Here is a 23589-nt window from a genome sequence, read left to right on the forward strand (position 1 = left end):
GTCCCCAGGCAGGAGCTGAGCGCTGGGGAGGGGCCGCCCCCCGCCCCCAAACTTTTCGCTCGGCCCCGGAGCGGCGGGGACCCGGCCCCCATGGAGCCCGGGCGGGCAGGAGGGGCCGGGGGCGCGGCGCCCTGCGCTTCCCGTCCCCTTCCCTGACGCGGGGCGCAGCGCTCGGGGAGGGGCTCGGCTGCCGCCCCTGCGCCGGGTTTGGGGTGTCCCGGCTCCGCGCGTCCCCCGGCGAAGCTGCCGATGGTGGGGAGCTGCCTGCCGGCCCTCCCCAACCCCACGAGGAGCCCTTCAGCCCCGCGCCTTCGCCTCGCCCTGAGCAGCGCTGCTGCGGGGGTCCCTGCGCTGGAGCCGCCCGGATTATAAAGTCGGGGAAGTTGTCCCCCCACAGCCCCCCCAGCCCGTCTCGGCGGAGCCATGGCGCGGCTCCGGAGCTGGGGGCTGCTCTGCTTCGCCGTGCTCGCCCTGCCCGGCCCCCCGGGAGCCGGCGCCCAAGGTAAGGGCGTGCGGGGGATGGCGGGAGAGGGACCGCGGAGAGGTGGGGGGGTCTCCGCGCTGCGCCCCTCAGCCGAGCGATCTGCCACCCCCGGGCTGGGAGAGCGGTGTGCCAGCCCGGGGGTGGGAGCGAGTCGGCCCCGGAGCTCCGCCCGGGGAGGGCACAGCATCCGTGGTGTTCGCGAAGCCTCCCCGGAGCCGGGACCCGGGGCCCGCCGGTGCTGGGCGCAACGCGGTGTCCGCGGGGGCTCGGGGGAGCAAGCAGCGCGGCTCTGCTGTGCCTTCCCCTGCCCCATAACTGCCCCCAGGCTGGGGATGGAGGGAACGTGTTGCTCTGAGCTTGGGGTAGAGACCGAGCTGAACCACCTTCGGAAGGCTGAACATCCCCGGGGGTAGCGGCGCCCATTTCACCCCCTTCCCTGGGGACCCCCGTTGTACCACGGAACCTGGGGTGCAAGGCTGGGGGGCTCCCAGGGAGCAGTTCATACCATAACGTTGGTCTCGTGGACCTCCAGCCGCTGGTCTGAGGGGGCAAGGGCCTGGGGCTGGGGTGGTTGCACCCCTGTGCCCCTGTGGGTGCCCGGGGCTCCCTCTGCACCCCAACAGCCCTTGGGGGCTGCGGTGCTGCTGGGCAGCGTGAGCCCCTCTCAGCTCCTTGCCCTCGTGGCTTGGGCACGGCACAGGCTGGTTTTAGCTGCTCCAGTGCCCCACAGGGATATAAAATTAGTCTGTGGCCCTTCGGGTTGCAGCTGGGGTTCAGAGATGTTGAGGGGCCCTGGAGTCTCCTCCTTGGCAGCGAGGGTCCCCACGGGGCCACAGAGGAGGCTCCCGGCTGGCAGAGCTGCAGCGTGGCCACCTCCGTCCCTGTGCCTGGACTGAGCAGATCCAGACTGGAAACGGGGGGGGCACAGTGGGGTGCAGCACCGGGGGTCTTCACCCACGACATTTCTTGCCCTTGTTTGCAGCAGCAAGTGGAGCCAGAAGTCCCCGTGCGCTCCCGTCCTCCCGCTCCCCCCGAGCCTCCCCCAGCACTGCTATAATTTCTCAGTAATTAAGTTCAGAACATAACATCTAAAGCGGCAGTATATTATCCGGGCAGGCCCTGTGTGGGGAGCTCTGAAGGTCTCTTTGATTGATTCACTCCCTTGCCGAGTTTCTCTTCTCCTGGCTGGCGTCTCCGGCTGGCGGGTCCCCTGTGATCCGTTTGTTCCCCGCCTGCAGGATGGGCTCCTGGGGTGACCCAATCTCCTTCTATTTATCCGTGGGGCTCCAGGGTATGGCTGTAGGGTGGAGGATGTGGGGCTGCCGGTGGTCCAGCCCCTCTGGAAGGGTGGGGAAGGGGCTTTGCTCCGCTCTCCTGGCGCAGGAGCCGATCTTTGCGGCTCCGGCTCTCTGCAGCGCGTGTCACGTCCTCACGGGTGCTGTGACATTGCTCAGTGCCCGGCCCTGGTGTGGCAGCGGCCACAGGCGAGCTGGCTGTGCTGGAGGGTTCATTCCCAAAGCCTGGCACGTGCCTGTCTCCCCTGCCGCGGGTGGCACTGGGGATGCACTGGCAGGGTCACCTCCCAGCTGCGGTGCCCGTGGGCTGCTGGCACTCTCCGCTGCGTCCCGTTGGGATGGACTGGGTGCTGGGTGATGGAGCTGGGGAGGGGGCAGCGTGTGGGCAGGGTGCTTGGCACTGGGCTCCGTCCTCTGGCTCGTTCCCACTGCGGTGGGGCAGGCAGGGCATCCCCGCAGGGCTGGCAGCGAGGGGCAGCAGCGCTTTGCGCCGGGTCTATTGATTCTGGCAGCCAAGGAAAATGGGATCAATAGGGAAGGGAAGGAGGAGATGACGGCGTGAGACCTCCCCGGCCAGGGCGCGGGGGCTGCCCGGGCACGGGGTGAGGCACTTTAACACCTGCGGTTGGTGAAACAAAGGCCCCTCGCTGCCTGTGAGAGAGGGGATGGAAGTTTAATTACAGCCCGTCTGCGCTGTGTAATTATTAATTACCCATGGCAAAAAATAACTTATTGATTAGGGGCCTGGCGCTAATTACCCGGAGCCCAATGCGGAGCCGGGGGAAGGCTCACAGGCAGCGCTGCCCGGGCGGGAGCTGTCGCAGTGCGACCTGTGCCGGGCCTGGAGGGCTGTGCCAGGGCTGGGGGGCACGGGCAGCCCACCCTGCCAGCAAAGGGCCCTTCGGCTGATTAACAGGGCAATGAAGGGCTCCCCAAGAGCTGGGGGGAACTTGGGGGTCCCCAGCCCCCTCCTCCCCACTGTTTGCAGGCTTTGTGACCCCCAGGGATGTGGTTTGCCCACACTCAGTGCTGAGGGGCACAGCCCGGGACCCCCTGCGCTGGCACAGCACCTCTAATGGGATTGAGGAGGCTGTGACCAGTCCCAGGAGGGATTTGGGAGGCTTAAGGTTCCAGACGGGATTTGGGGCAGGGGCCTGCAGTGGGCAGCTTCCATCAAAGAGGCTTATTAGAGGTGGCAGTGGGGGAGTTCCAGCATCTTCTGTGCCCCACGCATGGAGCTTGGGCACGTCTGCACACACGGAGCCCCACGGGGCTGAGCAGGAGGAGGACGAGGACAAGCCCCTGTGGGATGTGCCAGGCTCGTGCCAGGCTCATGCCAGGAGTTGGATGATGGGAGCTGGTGGTTCCTCTGTGCCAGTGGCATCAGGGCAGGAGGGGATGGCAGAGTGTGAGGTTCCTGCCCTGGCTCCCTTGTCTCTGCCAACGCTGGCACGTTTGCTGGTGGCTTCCTGCAACGCTCCAGCTCGGGGAGGAGAGTGGCTTTTAGGGGAGAGGAAGGGAAGATTAAAATTTGATGCTGCTTGGGAAGCCATTAGTGCCTGGGCACGGCGATGATGAAATTTTGATGACCTGATAACCGTAAGGGAGGGGGGCTGGTCCAGTCCCAGGCAGCCCATGTCACTGGGCCCTGTCACTGTGCCGGTCCCCAAAGATTTGGGGTGCCAGTGGTCTGCCGAGGGGGAGGACAGGCAGGATGAGAGGTGCTGGTGGGATGGAGGGTGTCTGGGGGCTTGGATCCACCTCTGTGGCCTGTGGGGCCGGAGCTGGTGGGCAGGGAGGGCTGGGGATGGCTGTGCAGCTCCTGCCCTGGTGCCATCCGGGGACCGGGGTGAGTGACAACGTTGGGTGCTGCTCGTCCCTTAGTGACGGGGACTGGGCTGTGGTGGCATTTCCGCTCGGTGGGAGCGAAGGCAGGAGCGGGAGGAGAGCGGGAAGGAGGGAGCAGGCGGATGCTTGGCTGCTTGAGAACCTGGGAGAAGGCTGATAATTAAACCGGGAGGAGGGAGCTGGCAGGCGGCGCGGTGAGGGGTGACCCTGCCTCCGCCACTCTGCGAACCGTGTCCTTGTCCCCAGCCTGTGCCCGTGGCTGGTTCCTGCCTGGGGACGAGCTCCAGCCACGCACACATTACTGTAGGCCCTACACAAACTGGTTGGGGGTGTGTTGGTGTTCGTAGCAGCAGCGCTGGCAATGCCTGGGGTGAATACGGCCCCGGGGGGCAGCGCTGTGTGGGGGCAGAGCCCTCTGGGTGCCAGGTGGGTGAGTGGCGGGTGCCCTCCCCTCTGAGCCCTCGTTACCGCCCCGAGCTCGTTAGCAAGTGGCGTGTGGCTGGGTGAAAAACGGCCAGGAATAAATATGCTGCTGTCAGTGGTGATGTGATTGTGCTAACGAAGGGCGAGCCGAGCCCCCGCGATGCCCGGGGTTGTGCCAGGGCTGGTGGCTCTGGTGCTCTGCTGGTGCCTCAAAGCCTTGGCCTTCCAAGGTGCCCGTGGGGATCCAGCAGCATTCTGGGGCTGGGATGGCCCAGGGTGGTGGGTACTGATGTAATGGGCTGTCCTGGGAGCTTCTCCTCCAGTGCAGGGGAGCGTTGCATGGAACTGCTGGAAGGGACACAGGGCCGGGGTCACCCAGAGCGGGTGATGATGCCAGGGACTGCCCTCATCCCTGTGGCTGCTATTCTTTTTTTTTGGGTTCCCACCCTCCAGAGCTATCCATGGAGAAGGATCCAGACTCTTGATCTGTTCCTGCCACTCTTTGCCCCACCAGCAGACAGGAATGTGATGGCAGCAGCTCCCCGCTGGCCCTGCTTGGCATCTCTCACACCCTGGGCATACTGGAGATGCCACCAGGGTGGGCACTGCCCTCAGCACCTCTCCATGGGGCTGGGGACTGGCTGTTGGGCTGTGTTCCCCCCACCCTGCTTCCAGGGATACTTTGGGGGTGCATCCCCTGCTCCCAGCAATACTTTGGGGATACATCCTGCCCCTCTCCCCCACTGATGCTTCACCTTCGAGCCCCTCGTCCCAGCCTGAGTCCCACCACCTGTCTGTGCCCAGGGCAGGCAGTGGCCCCCTTGACGGCCTCCTCCCCTTGCCCCCAGCCCCGGGGGTGCAGGAATGCCTGCCTGGAAAGCCATGCCGGGCTCGGGTTGCCTGGGAACTGGGAAACCTGATCCCTGGGAACGGGGCCGAGGGCAGGGGACATTCCTGGGCTGCAGCTGGTCCCCGACCCCCTTTGTCTTCCTGCTCTGATGGGGCCCCCAGGAATGGAGACTTGGGGCGTGGGGGGCTCTCAGCCTCAAGCAGGACCATCCCTGGGGATACTGGGACTGGATGCTCCGGGGTGACACCTCCCTGTGTGGATCATTGTCACCACCATGGGCTGGGGAAGAGGACCCAGGCCAGGTTGGATGGGGCTTGGAGCAACCTGGGCTGGTGGAAGGTGTCCCTGACTGTGGTGGGGGGATGGGACAAGATGAGCTTTAAGGTCCCTTCCAACCCAAACCAATCCAGGATTCTGTGGAAAGCCCTGAGCACTGGGACCAGCTGCCACCGCGTGCCAGCAGCTGGGCATCCCGGCTGGCCATGGGGATGGCACGGTGGCAATTTCAGGAATGCTGGGGTCCCCTGTGCTGAAGCCACCCACCCTCCCTCCCTGCCAGCCGTCATTGTCCCTGTCACCCACCTTGGTGTGTGGCAGCTCCAGGCCAGCTGTCCTGAGCATTCTGGGAGCTTTTCCCCACCCCAGGCAGCTGAGGGGAAACTGAGGCACTGGGTGGTGGTGGGTGCAGAGGGAGAGGGACCACGGTGCCAGCTGGTGTCCTGGTGGCAGTGGGTACAGTGGGAAGGGGACCCTGGCATGGTGCCAGCTGGTGTCCCCCTTAGTACCCACGTTAGTGGCTCTGTCAGCTCCCCTCCATCCCTCCCTGTCCCTGTGGAGGTACCGAGGCCCCGGGTGCAGGGAGTTCTCCATGAGTTTGACCATTAGCGGAAGAAGCTGCCGAGCTAATTTTAGCCGTGGTGGTTAATTGCTTTCTGCACTGCTGGGTGAGCCACAACCTGCGAGTCCTCGGCTGTAACCTTGAGCCCTCCCAGCTCCCTGCACAGCCGTGCCGGGCCCCGCCAGGGCAGGGAGCAGCACGGGTGGGAGCGGGAGTGCTGCTCCCTGGAGGAGTTTCTCTAGGATTTTGGGGTCTGTGTGTGTAGCTGGGAGGGGTTGGGGTGCCTGGCAAAGTCCTTCTACCCCTGGCTTGCTTGTGTCACGGAGAGTGAGGGCACATGTGATGTGGGGGGACTGTGGCTGTCCCCCTGAGGCCAGCAGGTCACCCCGGCCATGGGGTTGCAAATCCCTGTGCTTGCAGTGTTGGGTCTCCTTCATCAACATGACGAAGGGAAATGCTGGGTTTGGACCCCCTTAGATGGGAATTGCGGGATCCAGAGGGCTTTTCCCCGGGGCAAGAGCGGGGCTGGGTACCCACATGGTTCCATCCCCTGTCAGCAGGGCTGGGATGTGTTACCAGGATGGCTGGAGGAGCCTGTCCCTCTGTCCCTGTCCTGCTGGGCCACCTCCCAAGCACATCCCAGTTCACTGAGTGAGGAATCAGCTGAATCTGGGACACAGGTCGGGCATTACTGGGGTTTTATGGGGACATGGCTGTTCCTTTTGGGAGCCTGTGTCCCCCAGTGGGGAGCAGTCGAGTGCTGGGCTCTGTGTGTGGCTGTTCCCATGGGTCTCTGCATGGTGGATGCTCAGTGCTTCTCCTCTTCCTCCCTGCCTGGGCTTGGGAGTCAGCATGAGAGCTTGGGGGGACATGGAGGGGTCCTGCGTGGGTCTGGCGTTCCCTGAAGGGCTGGTTGGGGATGGAGCTGGGTGCGGACACGCTGCCGGCTCCCGGCCCAGCGTGGGGCCGGGCTGGAGGGGGCTGGGACCGGCGGACACAAAAGCTCTGGTTTCAGCAACCCGCCTCCTGCATGCCTGAAAAACAGCTGATGGCCGTGAAGGGGGATGAAATGGGATTAGCTGCTGTTTCCAAAGGGAGCACGTCCTGCCGAGCCGGACAATGTGCCCGCTGTGCCCCCGCATCCCGCCACAGCCCTGCCCAGGGGGGCTCGGAGCTGGCTCCCTGGGCTGAGGGTGCTGCCTCCTGTGCTGGCTGTCCCCGGGGGGCCTTGGGGTCTGCTGAGCCCCCTGTGCTCCAGCACTGGGTGCTGCACTGGTTCCCGGGGGTCCTGGAGACCCTGGGGTGGGGTGGGGGCTTCTACCTGCCCTGCAGGAGCCCCGAGGGGTCGTGACTGGGTTTCCCACCCTGCAGCAGCACCGAGCATCTCCCAGGGAACACCTTGGGGTGGCAGGAGCTCGGGGCTGTCCCACCCCGGCGAGCAGTGACACTGGGTGCCCAACCTGGAACCCCGCAGCCAAAATGGAGCAGGGAAGCTCACGGCCCAAGGGGTTTTGCAGGGTGGGCACCTCTGCCTTGGCACCCCCCCCTCAGTGCCAGGGACAGGGCACAATGGGGACCCGCGGCGTGTCCTGGGGTGGGAGCCACACGTGGCCCCAGCTGCGGCGCTGCCGGGGCGTGCGGCACCGTGCTCGGTGGAGTGAGCTGATGTTTATGTTGATAATGAGTTCTCAATGCGTTCACGAACTAATAAAATCAACTCATTAGGGTGGGATGCTTAATTCCGAGCTCTGCCGTTGGGAGAGACCTCCCCGCCGGCTGAGCACCGGGAAGGGCTCAGCACCCGGCTCCTGCCTGCGTGTGAGGGGAGGGAGGTGATGGGTGCCTTCATCACCTTGTTTTCTCTGTTTTCCTCACTTGTAGGGTGGGAAGAGAGGCTGTGGGGGCAGCGGGGCTGTGCAGTGGAGGGTGGAAGCAAGGCACGTGCTGGGAGCAGGGCAGGGAGCTGCCACAGCCCTTCACCCGGGGCGCTGGGGGAGTCTCTGCTCGCTTGGCTTCTCCCCATAAGCTCCACGTCAGGCTGGAATCGCTGGCGCGGTGTCGGCTGGAAAAGCCCCTCTGGCTGGGAGAGCCACAAGTGTGTGAATTAATGCAATGACCAGAGTTTGCTGCTCTGCCCTGGAAATTCAGGGCTGGCTGGGAGTGGGGGGGGGGGGGAGGGTGGGGTGCCCGTTATTCCCGTCCCCCCCCCGTGAACAGGGACGTCTGCGAAGGAAACGCTTTGGAAAAAGCTTTTTCCGAGGAAAACTCATGTTTGCTGTCATGCTACAGCTATTTATGTTTCAAGTGAGCAATGCAATGACTAATTAATACTTAGAAAAGAGGATGTCTGGGCAACACCCCAGTAAATGGGCGAGTGCCCGGTGCCCGCTGGCTCGGGGCCGTGCCATGGGGAGGGGGATTGTGGCCACCAATGCCTTCGTCCCGCCTGGCACGGGGAGGGCAGGAGCTGGCAGAGCATTTTCCATCCCACGGGGCTGGCGACTCGATTGCGTCAGTGCCCTGGGAAGGGCTCAGTGGGGTTTTTCTTGTGGTTTCTCTCTTCTGTTTTTCTTTCCCCGCCGTGTTTTTTCGGTTGGGAAATGCTGCCTTGTTGGGATTCTCGTGGTGAGCCCGGGAAGCGGCTGTTGTCTGTCTGTCTGTCCGTCTGCTGAGCATCCTGAAGGGGCTGGGAGATGGGGGACACGGGTGCCACTTGCTGAAGGGACATCCCAGGTGCTGTTGGGGCTCCTGCGGGGCAGGTCCGTGGTGGCTTTGCTTCCCCACCCCTCCTTGGCCGCCGTGGCCCCGGGAGCTGCCACAGCACAGGGCTGTGGTTGCCTTCCAGGAATTCCTGGAGGGTACACTCAGCATGTTCCATGGGGCCAAATCCAGCCCTGAGCTGTACTGTTCTGCACTGCCCCGGGCTTCTGTATCACCCATCCCACCCAGTGCTGGGACCACCCTGGGGCTGGGATCTGGGCTGTTGGGACCCTCACCTTTTTTGGCAGCTGGGTGTGGAGCCAGTTCCTGCCAAATCCATGTGGGGAAGCTCTGGTCTTGGCTGCAAAGCCATTGGGAACGGGGCTGGGAAGGGCTGAGGTGCAGGGAGGGGGATGTGTGCTGACCCCTCTCCTGCCCAGAGGGTCTGGCTGGTGGCTGTTGCGGGGTCTGGAGGTGATGTCCATCGATCCTTCCCTTCCTCGGTGTTTTGGAGTCTCTCCTGGGGAATTCAGCCCCAGGATCCGGCCCCTCTAATAGCGTTGAGTCACTCTCTGGGTGTCCGTGACTCACAGCAGTGACCCAGATACGGCAGAGCCGCGTAATCGTGGCCTTCCCAGGATTGCTGCCATCGGAAGGAGTTTGCTGGGGAAGAGTTTTGGCCGGAGCCTGGAGCTTGTTAAACATCCCCAGCTGGAGTCAGGGCTGTGCCCTGCGTGGGGACAGGCTCAGCAGGGCAATGTCTGGCTGTGCCAGCCACAGCTGAGCAACCCTGGGGATGTATCCCCGGGCTGGGGGGGCTCCTGTCCCCTCGGTTGCATCCGTGCATGGTCCCTTTGCTGTGGGTCCCTTCCAGCTCCTGGCAGCTCCACGTGTTTGGGTTTGGAGCTCTGTGCCTTGGGGCCACGACTGGGGCTGTGCTCCCGGGGTCCATGTGCTCGGAGCCGGGTGTGGGGGTCCATGGGGGCTGCCCGGTGCCTCGGAGCACAAAGCTCAACTTGTCGGCCCCCCGGGCTCAGGGCTGGGGACACACAACGGGGCCGTGTGTGAGTGTCTGTTTGGGGTTTCCCGTGAGGGAAATGTTGGTTTTTCCAGCAGCAGGGATGGGCAGGCACACAGCCCTGCTCTGTTCCCAGCCGTGGGGCTCAATGAGTCGCTGTTTCCCAGCCAGGGCTGATGTTTCTCCGTTAGCTCTGGGAACATCTCAACCCCTACCTGGCCCACACTGGCACTGGGGTACACCTGGCTGGGTGCCACAGGGGCTGGGTGCCGAGGGCTGTCCTGGGCTGTGGTCCATGGGAATCCTGAGGGGATAATGCTGGTACGGCCTGGGCTCTGCCACAGTGGGCAGAGGAGGGTCTGTCACCAGTTTTGGGGCCCTCTGATGGCTGAGGGGATGTGCTGGGGGTTGTGTTGTATCTGGAGGAGAGTTTTCCAGGACGAGAGAACGGCATTGTGTCCAACACTGCTGCTGGGAGAAGGGAGGTCCTGAGCCTCTTTCCAACAGCCCTTATCCTGGGGGAGCTGGGCTCCCCCCTCCCCACATCCCCCATCCCTGAGGGGGTTCATCCGGGCATGGCGAGACTGCCTGTGGCCCACTGAGCCCGCCGAGAGCCCCGGCTGTGGAAGAGGAGCTTGTTATGGAGCCATCCTGCTTTTAATTAACAAATTAAAATCCTAGTTAACAATCCAGCCCCAGGGCTGTTGGAGGCTGGGAGAAGCTGGAGCGTTTGTTATGGAAACAGCAGTTAATTAACAAATAAATAAATAAGTGTGGGCCTGGAGACAGATGTGGGAGGAGGAAGGGGAGATGGCAGCGTGGTCGGGGTGTCCCACTGGCCTGGCCTGGCAGGATGCAGTGAGAGAGGAGGACGTCCGTCCATCCGTCTGTTTGTCCTGGGGGCTGCTATGGCCCTGGCAGGCAACTCACTGCCCCCGAGGGGCTCGTGCTGGCAGTGCCAGGGCAGATCCATCCATGTACTGTGCCAGGGCTGCCTTGGCTGGGTTTGGGGCTCCCGGTCTCTGCCTGGGCTTTTCCTGAGTGCCGCTGGCTCTGGAAATCACACCCGCTGCCGCTTCCCCCACCCTGAGGCCGGGAAGCGCCGCGGGAGATCTCCAGTGGAGATGGATGAGGTGTGACACTGGCAAAACTGCTGTGCAGTCTGCAGGTGACACCAGTGCCGTGCTGGGGGCTGTGGGAGGAGGCGGGACACCGTTGGAGGGGTATCATTCTGGGGGCATCGCTCGGGGGCTGCTCCTGCATCCCTGTGGTGGGGACTGTGCAGTCCCACTGGCATCACCTTTGCCCTGGGATGGGGCTGTACGGGGGGATTCGGGAAGCCCCTCTGAGCTGGGTGCTGAGGCCGTGGTCCTCCCTGCTGTGCCCTGCACTGGTCAGTTTGGATTAGCCACAGGGATGTCACCGGGAGCCCCGAGCGGTGTCTGCTGCCAGCGGGGATTATCGCTGGGGGGGGGTGGTGGGTGCTGATGGGGCAGTGCCAGGGTTTGGGGTCACTGTGCTGCTCCCTCAGGCGCTGTGGTGTCACCTGCAGGTCTCACTGCCCGTGCCACAGGCAGGGGTGACTGTGGGGACTGACAAGGGAATGAGACCCTCTGCCAATGATTTGGGAAGGGGTGGCTGTTGGGACCAATGTGGGGACATGACCCCTCTGTCAGCCCACTCCAGGGCCCTGCAGGATTTTTGCAGGGGTGAGGAGGGGGCAGAGCCCACATCCCTCCTGCAGCTTCACCTTTCCAGAGGCTTAAGGGTGGGGAAATCAGTTTAAGTGCCATCTCTGCAAATCCTGCGGCGTCACACGGGCAGGAGCCATGCTCCACTGAGCAGCTCCTCCAGGTCTACTCTCCCTCAGCCTCCCACCTAATCCAGTTACCACACCTCTGCAATCGGCTTATGGCTTGTAGGAAACCCCAAATCCCCTCCGAGGGAGGTACAGGGAGCAGGGCAGCAGTGCCAGAGCTGTGGGTTCTGCTGGGCTCAGCCCAGCTCCTCACTGGGGTGGCAGTGGCTGGCTATGGCTCCCCCCCTTTGCCAGCCCTCCTGGGGTAACGGGCACATGTGCTTGCCCCCTTGCTGGGACATGTCCTTATGTCTCCAGGGCGCTCCCACCACCCATAAAACCTTTTTCCTATGTGAGGGAATTGCTAAAGCAGTTGCATGAGGAAGCAGAGGGTGGGATGGAGGTGAGGTGCCTGTGTCCTGCCGCGTCCCTCCAGGTGGGTTGGAGCTGTCACCTGAGCCCAAAGGCCAGCGTTCCCATGGCCAGCAGCCCTCCTGCTGCCTGTACCCCTTCCCCATGGCAGGGCAGCAGCTCCCCGTGCAGCAGCTCCCCAGCCCGACGGGCTCCACAGGAGGCGTCAGAGCAAGGAGGGATGTGTTTGGCAGCAAGGTCGTCGCGGGGCACATTCGGGCAGCAGATGGCTGGAGGGCACTGGGTGCCTCCCAGTTCTTCCCTTCAGGGCTGCAGCAGTGCCTGGTCATGGGCAGGATGGGCGCAGCACCTGGCACAGCTCCAGGGCTTGTTGCTGCAGGGATGTGGCTGCTGTGAGATGCTCCTGCATCCCTCAACACCGGCAGCGCATCCCTGCTCCGGCAGCGGCTCGGGGCCGTGGCCCCTCTTATGGACACAAAGGTGGTTTTATTCCCGTGATCCCAGTGTGATTGGAGCTGAGCAAGGGAAGTGTTCCAGGCTGCTCTGCCTTGGCTGAAAACCCTCTTAGCTCTGAGGAGCAGCAGCTCCTTTTTGGTGTGCCTCCCACTGCAACCCCCTGTCGTCTCCTCACTGCTTCAGGCTTGGTTTGGACTGTGGTGGTGTGAGAGGGCTGAGCCCCCCATACCTGTCTCATCCAGAACCCCCTGTGCCTGTCTCACACCAGCAGGGAGGCAGAGCTGCCTCTACCACGAAGGAAAATCACATCCAGCACTGGGTTTTCTGCATGGCAAAGGAGAGGGCTGGAATTAGCAGCCCCAGTGGCCATAGGGTGCCATGTCCGAGTGGTGAGCTGACCCAGCTCACTTTTACTGCCTGAGAATCCTGTGGAACTGGGGAGCTGCCAGCTTGGAGAGGAGGGCTGGGACTGAGGACTGCTGTGGCCCCACTGGGCTCCCCGGGATGGATCGGGGCTGTGGCTGGGATGGATGGAGACATGTATGGGGCAGGGGCTGCCCTGGGATGGCACTGTGGGACATGTGGGTCCTCACTGTCATCCTGGTGTTGTACCTGCCCTTGGGAAAGAGCAGCACTTGGAGAAGGTGCTGTGTGGGTGGGGAGAAGGAACACCTGGTGGGACAGGGGTGGGGGACCAGGTTGGGGGACTGGAGGGACGATGCTCTCCAACGTGCTGCAGCACTTTAGCACAGGTCCAAGAGCATCACCCTCAGCTGACCCTTCAAAAGCTGTGCCATGACCCTGCTGCCTTTCCGTGCCCCCAGCTCTGGCAGGAGAGTTTTCCACCGTTGCTCTCACAGCCTCGGAGCACCAAACCCCTCCTAAATAATTCAGGCAGGCGAGTGCCGTCCGCGGGGGCCGCGGATAAACGCGGTAAATGGCTGAGAAATGGAGCGTGTCCCTCGGGAGCCACCTCCTCAGCGGGTGGCCGGGTCCCTCTCCTCCCTCCCGGCCCAGGTGGTGATTCCGGGCTGGCACAGGTAGAGGTGCCGGGGAGGAGGAGCCGGAGCAGAGCTGCCGAGTCCACTGGAGCATTGGGAATTGCATTTCACGGCTGGGCGGGCTGGGATACCAACCCGGCCCCGTGCACCGGGCACTCGGAGAGGAGATAAGATTTGATTAAGAAGGCTGCTATTAATTTATGGCAAGTACACTCACGGCAGTGAAGAGGTTGCTTTTAATTAATAGCCAGAAGGAGAGGTTTAAAGCTCTCGGTCTCAGTGGGGGGAGAAGGGAGGGAGGGGAAAGCAGGGAAGGAAGGGAACAAAGTAAGTTGGGAGGATTAATGGTCACATCTGCAATTATAAGTCTTTTTCTTAGTAAAAAGGGAAAAAACCCCACATCAAAAGACGTGCTATGGGTGGGGGTGTGCGGTGTGGACAGGCTGATCTGTAGGGATGAGGTGGTTGGGATTGTGCCAGGTCACTCTGTGTGCCGGGGGGAATGGGGCTGCCCCATGGCACCAGCCCAGCAGGGGGTGGAGCAAGGGACAGCTGTATGTCCTTGGGGCTGCTCCTCTTCCAGCCCTCTCTGCTGGGATCAGGACTGAGGGCTGAGGCTGGGATAGATTTCATGGAAGAAATTCTTGGCTGTGAATGTGAGGAGGCCCTGGCACAGGTTGTCCAGAGAAGCTGTGGCTGCCCCTGGATCCCTGGAAGTGTCCAAGGCCGGGTTGGACGGGGCTTGGAGCAACCTGGGCTAGTGGAAGGTGTCTCTGAGCTTACAGGTCCCTCTCAACCCAAACCAGTCTGGAATTCCATGACTCTGTGACTTTGGCTCTGGTGGGTGGTGGGATGAGGAGGATGGAGCTGTCCTGCCCCACTGCCAGCCCGGTGTGAGCCCCACGGAGGCTCAGGTTGCTTTGTACCGGCTCAGGTGTCGCGAGGAGGGCGAGCAGGCTCAGCGAGGTGCCCACTCCATGTCAACCCCTGCTTGGCTCCGTCCTTGGCACCCCCAGAAGGTGCCTTGTTTCCCCCGGTCCCCGCTCGGCGTCACGTCACGCTCCGCAGCTCCCCAGGTGCCGGGAGCACTCGGAATTTCAATTCCGTGTTTGCTTTTTATGAAGGGGATGGAGCCTTGTCTCAGGAATACTAATGGCTCCGGCGGTGTCGGGGAGCGCCACTAATCCCTCTGCACCTGCCGCCCACCCCGGGGGGACACCGTGGGGGGACACTGGCAGCACCGGGGCCGTGCCGGGGCGTTGCGGTGGCTCCATGCCCTCGGTGCCCGTGGGGACGTGTCATTTAATCAACCCGGTGGCTTTACCAGCATCCACTGAAAAATTGATGCTTCCCAACCGCAGGCTGGCATCCGACAAGCAGGGGCTGTGACTCCCTGGGCAGGGACACGGCCCTGGGGATTCATCTTGCCGAGGTGGCCTCAGCGGGGACCACCGTGTCCCCAGCGCCCCTTGGCCAGGGTGGATCCCCTGGGGCCACCTCTCCTCACACCCAGCCAGGGCTGTGACCCCACCGGGGTGCTAGGGGACATCGAGGTCCCCCATGGGTGCTGTATTTGGGGACCATGGGTGGGTTGCCCCCGTGATGTTCCCCCCCCCAGCCCCCCGGATGTGGAGCGGCTGCCGCGGCGCCGGGGAGCTGCGCCGGGAATATGTTCCACAAATGAATAATAAAAACAAAGGAAAATTACCCTCTTATTGAAACTCGTTTTATGAATAAAACAATTATTCTGGTAATTGAAAAAATGTGTCGTTAAATTAAATGCAGTGGTTCCTATTAAAATTTTAGTGGATTTCTTCTTCTCCTGTGTTTCTTTTTCCCCCTCTCTCCTTCCCTCCCTCCCTCCTGCCTCCGCTGGCGGCTAAAGGCTGGTAATTATAGCGGAGGGTTTCGTTTTCTCTTTATTGTTTTTTAATCTCTTCGTGCTGCGGAGCCAGCGAGAGTCTGATGCCAAAGAGATTTAGCTCCATCTCCCCATTCCAGGGGGGGGCTGGAGTGGGAGGTTGGTCCTTGGCAGTGCCAGGTGGTCATGTCAGTGCTCCTGAAGGCCTGGCACCCTCCTTTCCAGGCTGCCATCCTCCTTTTTGGGTAGTGGTGCCCTGAGAAGGATGGGAGAGCCCTGGGAAGTTTTGATGGGAGCAGGGAGATGGTTCTGTCCCCTCTTCTGTGGTCCAGGAGTGTGGACAGCAGAGTGGTCCCTTCCCGGGATTGCACCAGCCACATCCTGGTGAGACCAGAGAGGGGCTGTTGGGAAGGAGAGAGGTGATGGTGGTGTTTTCCCTGAGGCAGGTGCTGGTCCTTGGTGTTGGTTGGGCTCCATGGGGCGCCTGGAGCCCACAGGTACAGGTGGGCTGGATTCAGGGCATCCCACTGGTGCTGGTGGGCATTGGCCCAGTTGGGGCGCCCAGCACATCCCACTGATTCATGGGAATTAGCAGGAATGGGCGCTGGACTGATCAGCTTCCAATGAGCCAGCTGGGGAGTGGAGCACTTGGATGTCACCCCTGTCCCTAAGGGGCAGGGGGGGGGATGACCCTGTGCAGAACACAGGCAGGGAGGGGGACTCTGTTGTCCCCAGGATTGTGGTGCCAGGCAGGATGGGACCTGGGTGTCCCATGAGCTGCTGGTGTTTTGGGGGTGACCAGGGGGACTTGTGGAGTGGGATCTCATACCTCCATCCCCATCTCGTCTCTGGGGGGTGAAAGGAGGGGCTGCACCCTCCTTCTCCCCCCTGCCAGCAGCTGCTGGGCAGAGCCCTGCCCTTGGCAGGCATTCCGGGATTCCTCCAGGCTTAAAACTCCCCATCCTCTCCCATCAAGAGGGATTTGAGGCTGGGGAGAGGGGAGCTTAGTTCCCAGCTCGCCCATTACGCCCGGGAATTAGGATCCATTACTGCTCTTTCGGGGCCCCTGCCCTACATCTGTGCCTGCTCTGGCACTAATGCCCCAGGCTCAGCCCCAGCTCTGCCGGCCCTGATGTAACTAAAGTGCAGGGGCCAAGACTGTGATCCCATTAGGCAGGATTAGTGCCGTGCCAGGGCCTGGCATTAGAATGTCATCAGCAGGGGAGGGAGAGAGCTGGGGTCGTCCCTGTCCCCCTTCCCGGTTGGCAGCTCTTGGAATCCCCTCCATCCCCACTCGGCTCAGCCGCGGGGTCACCGGTGTGGGCAGGGTGGGGATGAAGCAGTTTGGTGCTTTCTGCGTGGAGGGGACCGTGTTGGGCTGGCACAGCGTGGCACAGCGTGGCAGGATGTGGCACAGTCCGGCGGCTCCAGGAGCTCCACACCGTCCGGTGCCGCCGGCAGATGTGCAGATGTTGCCAGAGACGCCCCTCGCTGCCGCCTGTGTTTGGAAAGTGATGAATTTCTGCACCAACTAATTAGCCTCTAATTAGCAAGCGGAGTGTAAACAGCCACAACAGATGGGGGAGAGGCGGAATGAGCAGTAATGACCCTTCGTTTGGGGGATGTGGCTGTCACCCACCAGGAACCCTCCCATTGGGTCCACGATGGGGGGAATGGCAGCCCCTGTCCGTGGTGAGGTGGTGAGCACCCCACACACCCTGGGTGTGGTGATACCATCGCCTGTAGTGGATGGTGGGAGAGAGGAGCTGTCCCCAGGGAGCAGAGCTGGGATGCCCAGTGCTGCCAGAGAGCAGAGGGAAACTGAGGCAGAGGAGCTGCAGGAGGGACTGGGGGCAGGGGGGCAGCACTGCTCAGCATTGGGACCCCCCACCCTTCTCCCCTCTGAGAGCTGGTGGGCAGGGGAACACTAGAAACACCTGGTCTTGTTCCTGGAGGCCTCTCTGGAGATGTTGGCACTAAACCAGCTGCATTCCCCTCCCCGGGGTCCTCCTCTCCTCCTGCCTCCCTCAGCGCTGGGCTGGGGTCCTTGCAGGGGCACAGAGCTTCCAGAAGGAGGATGAGGACTTCATACCCAGAGCTCAGTGCCGCCTTCACCCCTTGGAGGAGACACCGGGGACCCCCATCCCCGCTGTCCCCTGCCGTGCTTGGGGTGGGGTTGACTCCCTGGGTGCGCGGCGGCCGCCGTGACCTTCGCGGGCGGATCAGCACGGCACGATCAATACGGAATTAGGAGCCGCCTCTCCTCCTCTGCGCCGTTTTTCACCCCTTAATGCAGAACAGATGGCTCGGGCGCTTCAAAGCGCGATGAGCCTTAGCTGCTTAAAATCAAATTAGGATGTATGCAAACGGCGGGCAGGCCCAGGGGAAGGTGTGCCGGGAGCACCCTGCTTCCCAAACGCTTCCCAAACACCTCCCAAACGCCTCCAGGACACCTCCCAGATGCCTCCCAGGCGCTGGGTGCTGGCTCAGTGTGAGGGGTGCACTGAGCACACCAGGTCTCAGACCCACAGTGCCATTGGAGCGCTTGGCCAGATGCTGCCAGCACAGCCCTGGGCTCCCGTGGGACCACTGGGGACCACCAGTCCCTGGGGATCAGGCTGTTGTGCCGTGCTTGGATCCTCGCTGGAGCGATGCATCAACTGCATCACGCCCAGTGGATCCCAGTCTGGTCTGTGGCTCATTTACTGGTTTCATGCAGGAGGTGTTTGGATGCAGAGCTGTCACCTGGCTGTGCCACGTCCCCATCTGGGTGCTGCCGTAATCCCAAAGGCTCCATCCCGACGTGGGCGAAGCCCTGGACTTGCAGGTCAAGCTCCTGCCAGGCCGTGGTGGGGACACATGTGCCCACCCCCGCACACGCGTGCACAGGGACACAGATCCTGCCCTGGGCTGTTCCCGTGGGCCCGGCTTGCTCTGCCCAGCAGCACATGTGTACCCACTCCTTGGGCACCCTGAAAGCCACAGCTCAGCTGCCCAGGGCCGCCACGAGCTCTCTGGACTGGGGAACCACATAGCCATGGGACAGGGGGCACAGATGGTGCTGCCAAACCCCACAGCCAGGGCCCTGAGCTGCCATGGTGCCACTGGGCACCACTCTGCCCCTGTGCCATCTGGGCCATGCTGGGCTGCTGTGGGGTTCAGCCCTAGTGCCCCACACCACAGGACGTGGTGCCCTGATGCTCCAGTGTCCGGATCCAGCCCGGACCTGAGGCAGGGACACTGGGATAAGGGCTGCCCGCTCCAGCCAGCACTGCTGAAGGTCAGAGAGGAGGATTAAATTAACGAGCCACAAGCTGCTGCTTCCCTTCCTAATGACTTGCCTGGCATCCAGCACCACCGTGCCCACCCCTTTGCCAGGCAGGACAGGGTGTAAATCCAATGGGCATTTCCATGTGGGTACAGCGAGGCAGGTGTGCAGGAGCCGGGATCCCGGCGAGGAGAGGGACCCCCCGTGCAGGTCTGGGGGTGTCTGGGTGCCTCTGAGCTCCTGCACACTCTTGGCACCCCCCAGGGTGGTGGGGCACTGGAGTGGGCTGAGCCCACAGTGCAGAGATCCGTGGCAGGAATTCAGCTCTCGCAGACAAGAAAGCGAGGCCCTACCCCAAAGAAAAAACTCGAAGCTGTGATTGAACGTGCACTTGAAAGCTGCTGGGGAATATGAATGTGCCTTTGAAGTAAAAGGGCTTCCATTTGTTAAGCAGAAAATGGAGCTGTGTGGTTCGATTTATAGTTTTACTTAGCAAATAAAACAGGAGAGGAGTAAGTGGTTCTGCCTCGCTCCGCTCCCAGCCCCTCCGCCCCTTCACCCCCCGAGTTAAAAGCTTGGTGCTTCGGAGATGCTACAAAGGCAGCCAGGAATAAAGCAAAGGAGCAGCTCAGATAAACCCACAGCGGGCTGAGCCCTCCTAGATGGGCTTGTGGAATAACTTGGGGGGGAAGGGGTCAAGGGCTGGGGCAGGGGGACTGGGAGGGGGCTGCCGGGTTATGGTTATGCCCAAAGAACCATGGAATGGTTTGGGTTGGAAGGGACCCTAAAGATCATCTCGTTTCACCCCCATTCCAAGGGCAGGGACGCCAGTGAGGAGCGGTCCTGGTGCCGTGGGGCCAGTGGGATGTGGGGCTGGTGGGATGTGGGGCTGGTTTGTCCCTCACCCCTGTCCCTCCTCCCTCCACAGACGATGTCTCCCCGTACTTCAAGACGGAGCCGGTGCGGAGCCAAGTGCACCTGGAGGGGAACAGGCTGGTCCTGACGTGCATGGCCGAGGGCAGCTGGCCCCTCGAGTTCAAGTGGCTGCACAACAGCCGGGAGCTCACCAAGTTCTCCCTGGAATACCGGTGAGTCCGGAAAGGGTGGTCAGGCATCAAAATGGGCTGCCCAGGGAGGTGGGGGAGTCCCCACCCGTGGTGGTGCCCAAGGAAGGACTGGCCATGGCACTCAGTGCTCTGGGCTGGGGGACAAGGTGGGGATTTGGCACAGGGTGGACTCGGTCTTGGAGGTGTTTTCCAACCTGAATGATCGTGGGACTCTGAGTCCCCACTGATGCTGCCTGTGGTGAATCCCACCTGGCACACCGTGGGACCTGCCAGGGCTGCCATCCCGGGAGGCAGCACAGAGGCGGCAGTTGGCAGTTCAGGAGCTGCTGGCTCTGTTTGGAGAGCAAACGGGGAATTTAAGCAGGTCAACACCGGGGAGGAGGTGTTTGCACAAGCGGATTAACACCTTAACACCGGGCTGGGGATCACAGCCGGCTCGTGGCTCCCTGGGAACAGCTAGACCAGGGAAGGGGCAAGACAGGGTGGCAGGAGAGAGTGCCGAGATCTAGGCATCCAGCCCTGTGTGCCAACTAATTCCGCCACAACTCAAGCCCCTTGGAGCTGGCTTTTAAATCAAGGCGGGCACCTCTCGCCGTCTCTTCTGAGTGCGTGTGTCATCCTCTCTGTTTTAATCAATAATTCAGGTCGAGACAAGCCGTTCCCCCTTTAAAGGCATCGAATCCAGAGGCTTCGTGTTGCTGTAGCAACGTGGGGCTGCTCCGGGGTGCCAGGAACAGATAGTGTGGCTGGGTGACATCCCCTCCCCAGCAGGGTGCCGTGCTGGGATCCTGGAGCCCTGGCCACCCCTGGGGACCCTGGGGGCTGGCCCCCACTAAGCCGTGGTCTGTCATGTCCCCGATGCCCCCAGCTCAGTGCTGGGTGTTGGCACCAGTGCCAGATGCCCGGTGGGATGGGCCCCTTGTCCCCAGCTCTGGTGTGGAAGCTCAGAGACCTCTTGAGCTCCACAATTCCCGCAGCTCTCACCTGCCAGGAGTGACAGCTCATTCCCAGGCAGGATCCCGTCCCTGGGCTCTTCCCTGTCAGATTTGGGGGAGCGGGTTGGGGCACCTGGGGGGCACCTCCAAACCCGGAATGGGGACTTCTGACTCCCTTTCCTGGGTTTCTCCTGGGTTTGATCCGTGCCTCAGTTTACCCTTCTGTGGGAAAGAGGCCAGCACTGGTGTTTGCTCTGGGATGCCAGGCAGCTCCATATCCCTGCATCCCTGCTCCAAGGTGACTCCCTTCCCCCAGGAGCCCCTGGCCCCCGCCTCCAGCTCCAGCATCCAGCCAGAAAGGATTAGGGAAGGAAGAGAGAAAACAAACAAACACACGGGGAAAACCCAAACAAACCCAGCGCAGCAAATGAAGCAAAGAGCTGCCGTGCAAATCCCTGCCTGGCTCTGAGGAACCTGCCGGCATCCCTGCGCTCTGCCCGCGGCTCCCTGGGGATTTGGAGTGTAGAGACGAGTGTTTGGCTGTCTTGCCTGGCATTGGAGGCTGCTGGTGAGAAAGCAAAGGACCAAAATTAGTTATGATGGGCAGAAATTGAATTTTAATAGAGCTGTCGGTGGCGCGGAGCCAGCCCGCTCAGGCAGTGGGAAGGTTGTAATTAAAAGTTAACGAGTTTAGAAACAGAGTAATCCTTGGAGAGGGGAGGGCCAGTGCTGATGGCCAGGGAGGCTCGGGGATGCTGCAGGCCATGTGGGGTCAGGAATGGTGGTGGTGTGGATGAAGGACACAGGGTGCAGCCAGTCCCTCCCAGCTTGGTGCTGGTGTGTGTCCCCTGGCGTGTCCCCACTCCAGGGACAGGAGGGACCTTCCCAGGGCCCGGCTGTGCCCACGAGAGAGGCTTTGGAGCAGGGCAATGTGCTGTTGGGGGCTGTGCCCTGGGACCAGCTGGGCTTGGTGGCATCACCTTGTGGTTCCTGGACAGAGCAGTGTGTCTCCAAGCATTTCATCCTCCTTGTCCTCACCGCTGCTCCCCAAACCATCTCCTGATCGGGGCATCCCGCTGGCACCACCGGCTGCAGTCACCCTGTGCCCCGTGCCCATTTTGGGGGCTGGGGGCAGGGGCTCGCGGCCCCCCCGCTCCCCACAGATCGCCCCACTCTATCCTCGCTGGTGGTCGGAGGAGCTCACGCCACGTTTCAAGGGAACGAGCCGCTCTCCCAGTTTGGTAGCGTGTTTCCATGGCGACCGCCCTCTCCTTCCCGCAGCGATTCCGACTCCAGTTTGCCACCGGAGCGGCTGTTGGCGAGCGGAGAGGGCCGGGTGGGCAACGGGCTCGGCAGGACCCTGGCCCCGAGCCAGAGAGGGCCTGAGCTGATCCCTCAGGAGCATCCCTGGGGACCGTGGCGGGATCACGGAGCAGCTTGGCTCTGTGTTCATGCGGAGCCATCCTCCCTCAGGAGCATCCCAGGGGATCAAGCATGATGAGGAACTCCAGAAGGACCAGGCTCTGTGTGTGTGTGTGTGTGTAAACATCCCCCCTGGGGAGCATCCCTGGGGACTGTGGGGAATCAGGAACCAGCCTGGCTCTGTGTGCACATGAAGCCAGGGATTCCCCCTGCGGGAGCATCCCTGGGGACCAAGGGGAATCAGGGAGCAGCCTGGCTCTGTGTGTGCATGGAGTCATTCTCCCACAGGAGCATCCCTGGGGACTGCAGGGGGGTTAGGGACCAGCCTGGCTCTGTGTGTCTGTGTGTGTGTGGAGACATCCTCCCTTGGGAGCATCCCTGGGGACTGTGGGGAATCAGGGACCAGCCTGGCTCTGTGTGTGCCCATGGACCTGTGCCCCAGGAACATCCCTGTGGGAGATGTGGGATCAGGGACCACCCTGCCTTCTCCCCCATGCTGCCTCCATTGCCTGCCTCTGGCAGGGGGTGCAGGGGGCAGCTTTCCCATGGGATCCCCACTGCCTCCTGAGCCTGGAGACCCTCCACTGACACCCCGTCCCCCTGATTCCCGCTGTGTCCTCGGCTGAGGTGACAGCAGGGCGGGTGGCAGAGCCTTGCCCACACAGCCTGGCCCTGGCACCGCTGTGCAGGGCCAGCCTCTGTTTTTCCCTGCATAATCTCCCCGGTGCCAGGCTCTCCACGAGCTCTCCGGAGCCCGACTGCTCCTCGTACGAGGAATCATAACATGCAAATCAGGCAGCTTGATGTCTTTAATGAAATCCTCGGAAGGAAGGCGCTTCTCTGGTGAATTGAGGATATTTATTTCTCATACAAGAAATTTAACATGCAGATTAGTTGGGTCTGGTAATTTATCACATGAGATTGTCCTATTAAGGGCTGCATCGAGTCCTGCTGCCGTCAGAAATTACCTTACACATAGATTACCTCTGGACAGACTCCCATCCGTAGGGATGCGTCTTCTAGCTCCTAAATCAGCCCTCGTGCCTCTCCTCATGCCCCTCTGCAGCTGGTGTAGGAGCACAGCAGCTACTAAAGCATCCCCCACCTCTTCCTAAGAGCTCCCTTTGCTGGAATCTTGGAAAACAGTAATTCCATCTCCAACACTGGCTGTCTTTGACTCAGCTCCCCCCAGCCAAGCAGGGCTGGCATGACAGAGCCTTCCAGTGCCACACCCTGACAGCCCCAGGGTGGATTTTCCAGCACGTGGTGCATCTGATCCATTCCTGTCTCCTTTCAGGAGCCTTTCTGCATGGGCTCACCAAGATTTGGGGCAGATTTGTGGGTCTTCAGCCCCTCCCTCTTTGCTGGGCCATTTTGGGGTGCGTGTCCCTCGGGGTGCAGGGACACAGCAGCTGCACACACAGGACCCTGCCAAGCCTTTAAGGCCCATTGAGGCCCCAAAATGATTGATGCCCATAGTTTGTCCCCAAATTATGTAAAATACAGAGCCAGAAGCCTCTAAAAACCCCAGACCTGGGGGCAAACAGGGCAGTTCACCCCTGGATTCCTGCTGGAACCCCAACATGTGCCATTGCTTGCCAGGAGCAGATCCCTGCTCTGGTGGGACCAGCTCTTTGCCAGCCCAGGTGCAAAGCCCAGCCCTCTCCCCTGGGGAGCTAATTGCCATGCAGTGATTTAATTAATGGGAGCTGATGAACGCTGGAGGGGCTGCAGCCAGGCTGTGTGGAAGCCCAGCAGGGAGTTCCTGGTGCCTGTGGCTCCAGCCTGGTTGGTGTCACCTTCGGCGTCACCACAAGTGGCAAAGCCTCCAGGAGTGCTGGGGAGGAGCACTGAGCTGCTAATGGGCAGCATAGAGTGGTTTTTCCTGGGAATGCTTGTGCTGGGAAGGCTGCTGTCTGTCTCCGTGCCTCGTTTGGAATTGGGGAGGGTACA

The 23589-nt window shown here is 61.9% G+C and overlaps 1 protein-coding gene across 1 annotated transcript in view; it reads left to right on the top strand.

Moving 5' to 3' along the window:
* The first annotated feature begins 23 nt into the window (after window positions 1–23).
* SDK2 (sidekick cell adhesion molecule 2) overlaps window positions 24–23589 on the top strand; it is a 46813-nt gene continuing 23247 nt past the window's right edge. Inside the window, exons 1-2 of the mRNA XM_027654612.1 lie at window positions 24–502; window positions 19141–19300. Of these exons, the coding sequence (XP_027510413.1) occupies window positions 424–502; window positions 19141–19300 (239 nt within the window). The 5' untranslated portion in view covers window positions 24–423. The remainder of the gene's footprint in view (window positions 503–19140; window positions 19301–23589) is intronic.

The sequence above is a fragment of the Corapipo altera genome, unplaced genomic scaffold (assembly GCF_003945725.1).
Source record: "Corapipo altera isolate COAL_440 unplaced genomic scaffold, ASM394572v1 343, whole genome shotgun sequence".
In the NCBI taxonomy this organism is placed as follows: Eukaryota; Metazoa; Chordata; class Aves; order Passeriformes; family Pipridae; genus Corapipo; species Corapipo altera.